We start from the raw sequence: 8,886 nt of genomic DNA on the forward strand, positions 1-8,886 counted from the left end.
TTGTCCTGCAGCTGCACCTTCCTGCCGAATGTCATGTTAGTGCACGCCATCAATCGGTGCGTCGCCTGCGGAATGACACTGAGGAGCGGTTGCGGCAGCGTTATCTCGCCTGAGCACGCGGTCGCGCTTGAGGCCAGAAGAAGTGATGACAGCACTGGGAAAGACACCCACACGGCCAAATATTCCGTCATTATTCCGTCTGCTATCAGTCAAACAGGCTCGGGCCAGGTCTTGCTGTCCTCTCGCGGGGTTCGTTGCCTCACTGCGGGATCAATATCGGGCTTAGGAGGAGCACAGTGAGAATAGGAAAGGATTCGCAACAGACACACACAGACGGCTTAAACGCTGAGGATGCTGAAGTGCACGTAACATGCTTCTTTCCTGGTTATTTTCCTTCCCCCTGGGAGTGCACATGAAACTCTAGCAAGCCCAAAATCCTGAAAGCCTGGCACAGACTTTTATGAATAATCCTCAACAACAGCACAAACCGAGAACACGAGAAGTTGATTTCGATAGCCTTTATTAAACAAGAAACGGAAGCAGTGAATCATGAACTCAGTAACAGAATGTTTCATCAGCATACATACGGTTAGGTTGCGGTGCTACGGATAACATAAACTATGAAAAAAATATTCATGTGAGGTAACCCTGTAAAAAAATATATAACCAATGATGACCAAAAAAATTACAAAAAATTAAAAACTCAGCTCAGCACTCACTCGTGTAACTCATCACGGACACACGCCCACGGCTTCGTGTCGACCTGTTCCATTGTTACCCCAGAAAAGCATTTTATTCCTAAGAGTGTTACTTTACCGCTAAATGTTATTGGTTTGAAATGTCATTTTTTTTTGTGAGCCCGCGGCTGTGTGCCTGAAATGGGTATGCCCACGAGTGTGCGGCAAATGATTGACACGTCGCAAGTCACAATTAATTATAGTCCATTATTCCTGAATTTTACATTATTATTACAAGATTTCTAAACATGGTCATGTATCCTCACATTGAACTTGATCAAAGTGGCCTCAACAAAGTCTTAAATTCCGTTTTCTGAATTTAAAGTCATTGTCTGGTGACAAAAACAAAATTACTGGCAATTTAGCATCACTCTTGGATCAATTGTACATAGTTTCAATTTGACAGCATTAGGACAAAATCTCAGAGAGGTCTATCTTGAAATGACCCTAAAATGGCCACATCAAACGTTCTGGGTTACCTCATAATACACATTTAGAATAAATGTTATGTTGCTAAGTGAAACTGGCATTGAGGGCTCAATTTTGAAAAATTGCAAGGGCGCCATCGAGCCTACTGAGTTTTTCTTGCGTTTTGGATTTGAAAAAACTAAAACATGACAAAATGTAGACATCCGTGCCTTCCATTGGACATCGTTCATCTATAAAAGCACACGTTATCTATTAATAAAATAAAAAAAAGATTCATACAGCTCCCTTGCAGATTTGCACATAAAAACAACAACTTTGTCTCTGTATGTAATTTTAAGCCTTCACTTGATCTGGGGACGGTTCCTGTTGAAACCAAAGCGACTTCTTTCTCCATAAGAGGGGATACTTTTTGCGCAGAGCGTTTGGCTCTGGGACATTTGCACATTTTTGGAAGGGAACACTCGGTATCCGTGAGCGGCTTTAAATAGCTGCCCCCGACGCCCGGGAGGTTTTCCGAGGATATAAATCTCGAGTGTGTCAAGTGCGTGGCGTCACATGGTCATTTCTAGAAAAGAAAATATTTGGATTCCCCCCCCAAAAAAAAGCGAATGTGATAGTATGGAGGTTTCACCCTCTGCTGTTCTGGTGCTTGAAGAAACAGGAATGCAAACCTTTGAGCAAGCTTTCCAAGGTTCCCACGCGCTGTGTTAAAAGCCCCCAAGAAAAATACATTAAGGAGCAGTAGCAGCAGGTGAAAGTGGTAAGTATTTGGGCCTGGTTGTATTATGAGGCGGATTAATTGGCTAAAACGCCACGGAAGTCAGCAGGTTGCCCAAAATGGGTAAATTTTAGGAGGTTGTTTTTTAAATGCTGTCATCTGTTTTATTGATGATCAATTTCTTGGCAAAGAGCTTTTTACAGTGCGATATTACGGCAGTACATGAAGCTATTCAAGTGTTTTGGAGTTTAGGAGCTGTAGTGCGCTACAGGTGACAAACGTTACTCCCCGTGGGGCTGCAGGGCGGCTGGGCAGCCGCAGCGGCGGGTCAGGCGCATGGAGGTGATGACCACGGTGTTCGACTCGTCCCTGTAGATGACGTGGACCTCTTCCTGTGCAGTGGGCTGGCAACATGGCGCCTGGACCTGCAGGAACAGGAACACCAAGGAGAGGTATGCATACTGTAATATTGCGAACAACGGCACTGAGAATCATCCATAATGCACGGAGCCTGTTACTTATTGCCATACAGTGGATATAAAAATTCTACACACACCTATAAGGTTGATTTGTTCTAGTAGGCTTTTCTACCAGAACAGTTGAACTTTATTTGGGGTTTAATCAGAGGCATTTTAAATGACGGCAGGTGTGAGCGGAAACCCATTTAACATGAGTTTGAATATAATTGGTTAATTGTAAACAGCCACATTCCAGTTATAAGAGGGTGTGCACGCTTGTGCAACCAGTATCTCAGTTGTTCATTTTGACCTTCCCAAGTGAAGAGATTAAAAAAAATAAGTAAATAAAAAAATGGAGTCATAAATGTTATAGGTCACATTAACGATGGATAAAAGTTTTGATTTATCTTGACAAAATACTGGCATGTGAACAGGGGTGTGTAGACTTTTTATATTCACTATACACGTACACTATGTGGTTCCGTACATTTAATTAGTTAAAAAAAGTTAAAAAAGTTAAAAAAAAGTTGTATAAAACATTTTATTTAAAAAAAAAAAAGTTAATTCGATTCAAATGTTTATTTCAAACTCAAGGCTCATTAAAAGATGCATAAATCTACAAAAAGTAATACAATTTTAGGTACACAGTGCAAAATACCTCTACAAGAACTGTATAACAAATTATTAATGAGGTTGTTATCATCATGTTAAACATGTAAAAAGTTAAGTTGAATAGATTTGTCTAAAAATTCAAGTTGACTTAATTTTCAAGATTTAAGTTGATTTTAAAAAAACGTTGAGTCATGATGAACCATTCAAATGCTAATAGTTAATGGCTAATGTCATTTAATATTGATAAATTTAATAAAATAGTGTTATTAGTATTAATATTTGAAAAAATGAAGCAAATGTTGCATCAAATACTTTTTATAATTTTGGGTGAACTGAATTTGAAAAAGGTAGCTGATAAAATATAAATTTGAAAAATGTTGTTGGACCAACTTACTTAAAAAGATTTAAGATCCTCTAACACTATCGAAATTTTGCAACATTAACTTGATCTTATAAAAACTTAAACCTAACAGATCTGATATGAATATAATGATTTAATAGTTGATTTAAAAAATATCTATATTTAAGTTAAGTCAACACGTACTTTTTTAATATCTTAATACTGGATCCTATTTAATTAAAACAAATTCTTTTGAGCGTTTTATTATGGCTTTTCCACAAATAAAGAATAAATACATTTGAAATAATCATAATCCCGTGACCCTAGTGAGGATAAGCGGTACCGCCACATTGCATTTAGTTGAGGTTGGGAAGCGCCAGGACTTGCAGCGCTCCAACATTTATGTGGGCAACACTGCAGCTTATCTACTGGCAGTTGCCTGTTAATTCAACACACTCAGAGGAGGTGGGTTGGAGGAGTGGGGAGAGAAAGAGAAGAGAGAAGAAAAAAAAAAAAAGAGGAAAAAAAAAGGAAGTCAGTCGGGAGGCAGAAAATGAAACGCATCAGCGGCAAACAAACCTGCGAGTCATCACGCTGAGGGGCGTTGGGCTGCTGGGGCCTGCAGGGCTCACGGTGGCCGCAGTGCACCAAGGTGAGGCGCTCAGGATAGATCATCCAATTGTCCCAGCCCAGATCTCATGATGGAAGAACAAGGCATGAATTGACACAGTAAACCACTGTTTGTCGTGAGGGATATGATTCAGGCCCACCCACATAGGAAATGCCATTAATCCATTCCTGCCTCCCCCCACACGTGTTTTTTGTTTTGTTTTGTTTTTTTAAAGAAAAATCCCACTCTATAATGCTGTACTTCATAAAAACATACATTATAGAATTACTTAAATAGAATATCAAGAATCAAACAGTATTTGACAATTTTTTTGCTTCACTTCAATAGACAGAGCTTATTCAGTAAGATGCAGTAATAGTCATTTCACCAGGGAATAAAGAATATATATACCTGTAAGTATTACTATATTGTCTGTCTCCATGTGTTGCTTCGCCGTTGTGTGTGTGTATTCATTGCTGAAAGTGTTATAACACTGTGACGTGCTATTGGTTAATCCGTCTGTGTTCATTGTTCACCCGTCACTGTTCATTGTTTTATATACATCGATACTTTTTCAAACATTTTAATCAATACTCATATACAGGTAAAAAACTGTCAATGAGCATGTACCTGTCATGAAAACCTCTGAGGTCTCAGTGCAGCACCCTGAGGTGTCCCTCGCATCATCGGAGGAGTAGGCAGATGAAACTGCAGAAAGAGGGAAGAAATTGGCCATCAACTTTCTGGGAATTCAAGTCGTCAACCTGTGCACTCCAGCCCGACCTGCCACGGCCTTGAGACGCTCGGCAGTTCCACTCCACTGCTCCCTGGCCCCTTCCGGCAGTCGTGGCTCGGTCTGCAGGTTGAGGGCGGCCAGGAGCTCCTTGCGGATGGACTGCAGGGACTCTCCATGGCGCCTGCACGCAAACAGCAACATCACTTCAAAATGATTTGTTTGGAAACCTTTAAGACATGTAGCTTAATCTCAACGTAGCGTTCCAAAGTGCAAATCCTAATAAACAGGAGTAATACAAAAACAAAGTAATCAAAATTTCCCCTTGCAAAATGGGAAAATACAACACTGTATCGAGAAAATAAACTATATGAATACAAATGATTATAATAAATTGAATGGAAAAAAATCGATAAATAAAATGAAATAACAAAAATAAAAATATATATTATATATATATATATATATATATATATATATAATATAAATAAAGATACAAAAAATAATAGAACTATATGAATACAATCAAAACAAATAGAATTTTAAAAAGTCTAAAATAAGAATTAAAAATACGCTACTAAAATATGTATACAATAAATGACAATCTAACATGTAATAATACAATAGGACTAAAATAAATTATATGAATACAAAGATATATACTAAATTAAACCGCAATACAATTTGCAATACAAAATCATTTAAACATTTCAATTCAATCAATAACGACCAAATAACTGTTCATATATATTTAAAAGCAATTATATACAATCAATATGAAATAGAAAAATGTAAGATAAAAAAACAAACGTCGTGTATGAGTTCATAACACTGTAACAGTGTGTTGTAAATATTTGTAAAGTAAAAAATTAAATGTTCTGTCTGCTAACAAAAATTCCAACTACAATATTATATAGTTAATTAATATATTCATTTTAATGTTATAAATATATATATATTTGTATTTTTTTATTTTTGGGTCTTTTGAGCTTACATGTAAATTAAAAAATAATAATATGGTCACAGTGGTCTCATGTTTACCTATATTTAGACAATAAAATTAAAAAGAAAAAGCACAGCAAAAGTGGAGATACAGGGTTTTTCGTTAGCTGCAATTTGCTGTTGCGTTAGCTAACTCTCTGCACACCCTGTAAAGCATGGGTGGGACACCTGCGGCCTGAAGGAGCATTCAAGCGTCCCGCCATGCAACCCTAAAAACAAATAACACTTCAGGGAGAAATAACATTCAACCAAGACTCGTAATAATAATACAAAGAAAAACAACATAGTACAGCGTGAAGAGTGTTCAAATAGAATGTCGCCTACCTGCTGCTGGGGTCTTGTGGCATCGCAGCTTCTTGCTTGGAAGGCTGCAGGACGAATGCAATCACCACGGAGGAGCACATCAGTGCCATCACGGCGACGAAGGCAAAGGACATCTCGGGTCTCTGGACGGATGGACGGCGGCGGGCGAACACGAGGACAGCGGCGGCGGCGGCTGCTTGCGACGGCAGGCGGAGGTAGGAGTGACCAGACGGGGGGATCCTGCACAAGGTATTGTTTGTCAGAGCCTGGGAAAACTGGCTTTTTATCTTCCTATCGTCGTGCTTGGCCTTGAGATGCTTAACATTGTTGTCCTGTCCCCTGCTCTGTGTGAGAGAGAACATGGAGGATGAGCCAGTACACACAGAGAAAGAGAGGAAGGGGGTAATAGAAGGTGTAAAACCACCCACGTGCTCTGCAATGCCTGCAGAAACCCCAATTAAACATCAGAAGAACAAATTAGATGGAGTCTCAAAGCAGAGGGCCGGCGCCATGCCCGGCACACCAGATCGGTTTATGCGGCCAAACGTATTGCAATTTTTCTTCACTTGAACCTGCCGACCGGTTCAGGGTGTATCCTGCCTCCCGCCCGGAGATAGCTGGGATGGGGTCCAGCAGCCCGCGACCCTAGTGAGGAGAAGCGGTAAAGAAAATGGATGGATGAACCAGTTTAACAAGCATTTCCCCCACCAAATCCCTTCTTCTTAACATAAATTACACATTAGCTGGATACTAAAATATTTGCTTGCCACAATTTTCAGAACTTCCATTCATCCATTTTCTCTTCTCCACAGGTGAGCTGGAGCCCAACCCAGCTGACCTCGGTGACTGGAATTTTACGACTTCTGATTTCAAATTCAATTTGTTGTTAAAAATACACATATTCAAATACATGGGTGATCATGTATATCGCCACTGTTGGGCAGAAAACCCGTGTCCAAGCATGGTCAATTACAATGTGTTAACCAACCAAAAGTGTCTGTATTTAACTGTCTGACAAGTGACGTATAACCTTCTTTTTTTTTTTTCCTAAACAAAAACGATTGAAAATAGGTTAGAAATATCTGAGTAGGCTTGTTTCTTTTATAAAAAAAAAAAAAAAAAAAAAAAAAACTCAATAGCTTGAATGTTTCGGTTGCAAAAGGAAGCCCATCACTACAAAGGTAAATTTGCAGATTAATTTTTGCCTTTTGCAGCTCATAATGTTTTTTTCAGTCCATTACTCATGGCTCTCAGACCTTTGAAATAAAAGTTTGAGACAATGACATACCTGCAGTCATTCATCTTTTGTTAAATTATAATTATTTTTTTAATTTGTCAGGAACAGCAAGCACAAAATGTGATGGGCACCGTTGGCTGCCAGCGACGACGTGCCTGTAACATTGCAATGAACGACAGCACATTCAAGCAGCGATTTTTAAACGAAATAATTTAGCGATCGAATATGATCGTGGGGAGGTGCTGTGTTAATATTGGTGCACAACAGTATAATATAAGCTACATTACCAACGTTTATCTTACGGTGTAGCATAACCAAAATGGCATTTTGGGGATTTGCCGACAAGTCGTGGCTTTGGAGACGGAAGAATCCCATTCAACAGTGATGTGTGATGTGAGGCAACATTTTAAGTAACATTTCAACATTTCATGCATGTGTATTGAGTACTATGTAATAAGAACACAAAGTAGAACTACTCGCCCATTTGATGACATAATGGAGAGGGAACAAGGGGTTTGAAGAGTGATGATGTCAGTCACCTTGTGGCTGGAAATCAACAAATTGACCCTAAAATTCCACTTCAAAACAAAATGGCAGACGTCCTGTGTCTGTTCAGGCGTGGCTTCTTGAGTCTCTTTTGTGGCTCTACTCATGATAGACGTGGCTATCAAATTTCATGTCAAGTGAAACTGGTTTCAGGGGCTAGTTAGCAAACTTCGCCACCAATATTTATCCACGCGAAATCTTTAAGCACAAGTGGTTCAAATTTGTAAAAGTCCCTCTTTGAAGGACCTCTAGAAATGAACAAATTGACACTAAAATGGCCACCCAACAGCAAAATGGAAGAGTTCGTCTGTCTTCCAGAGACCTTTTGTTGGTCTAATCGTGATAAAACTTTGTCCATGACAATTGCATGCATTTATGGTTCAGTAAAAAAATTAAAAATAAATAACAATACAGTACAGTTACAGTATATATTGTATGTGGAACATCAAAACCCAATGCAGCGTATCTGGGACGATGGCTAAAGATATATATGTATTTTTTTTACACAATTGAAATAAACAAAGCCTGCTACAAAATTAAAAAGTTTGGCAATACGGGGCCCAATTAAGGAGACTACTGAATACCAACGTTTCATTGCATTGTTCACGGGGGTTTCCAGTTGTGTCATTGATTTGGACCAAGATCAGCCATCCCTCCCCAGCGAGCCAACAGCAAGCAACAGCTATTAAAGGGGGGCCTATGTGTGTGTGTGTGTGTGGGGGGGGGGGGGGGTCCTGACACGCTTACACGTCGTCGTTGATAAAATGGCCGCTTCCATGAGGTTTTGGGGCGTGGCTTTTGAAAACAATTTTGGTAGGTCCACCTATGATATACATACATACCGAATTCCATGTTTCCTAAAGATTGTCTCTGATCACATGTCAATTTTCACCCGAATGAAAATACTTTTGGAGCGTGGGAAAGCCCTCATAATGGCCATTTTATTTAGTCTTTCTTTGACAAAGAGGACCTTCGCACCATGTTATGGTCCATAACCAGTGGATGGAATTCTGAGTCCAAATGATTCTTTGCATGTTTACAAACAGTCGAGCCATCAGTGAGAGTGAGTGCATGGCACACAGGAAGCAGCCATGAGAGAGATACGAGAGTGCCCAGCTGGTTGGGACACACCCAAAACTACGAACTCTGGGGGCTCTTTTG

General features: G+C 39.5%; 1 protein-coding gene across 1 annotated transcript; it reads right to left on the reverse strand.

The window, feature by feature from the left end:
• Positions 1-503: 503 nt before the first annotated feature.
• gsdf (gonadal somatic cell derived factor) lies at positions 504-6,301 on the reverse strand. Its single transcript, XM_061699457.1, has 5 exons — positions 5,964-6,301; positions 4,688-4,821; positions 4,535-4,612; positions 3,874-3,989; positions 504-2,309 (listed from the first exon to the last, which is right to left on the reverse strand). The coding sequence occupies exons 1-5, from the start codon at positions 6,074-6,076 to the stop codon at positions 2,166-2,168; spliced, it is 585 nt and encodes a 194-aa protein (XP_061555441.1). The 5' UTR covers positions 6,077-6,301; the 3' UTR covers positions 504-2,165.
• Between the last annotated feature and the right edge of the window lie 2,585 nt (positions 6,302-8,886).

This window comes from Phycodurus eques, chromosome 15, assembly GCF_024500275.1.
Source record: "Phycodurus eques isolate BA_2022a chromosome 15, UOR_Pequ_1.1, whole genome shotgun sequence".
NCBI classification, from domain to species: domain Eukaryota; kingdom Metazoa; phylum Chordata; class Actinopteri; order Syngnathiformes; family Syngnathidae; genus Phycodurus; species Phycodurus eques.

Bases quoted from the DNA above. Each gene is read 5' to 3' on its own strand.
- gsdf (XM_061699457.1), bottom strand. From the start codon at position 6,076: ATGTCCTTTGCCTTCGTCGCCGTGATGGCACTGATGTGCTCCTCCGTG. The intron at 4,613-4,687 runs GTCGGGCTGGAG...CTCTTTCTGCAG, and splicing joins GCGTCTCAAGGCCGTGGCAG to TTTCATCTGCCTACTCCTCC. The intron at 3,990-4,534 runs GTACATGCTCAT...TTCCATCATGAG, and splicing joins CTCAGAGGTTTTCATGACAG to ATCTGGGCTGGGACAATTGG.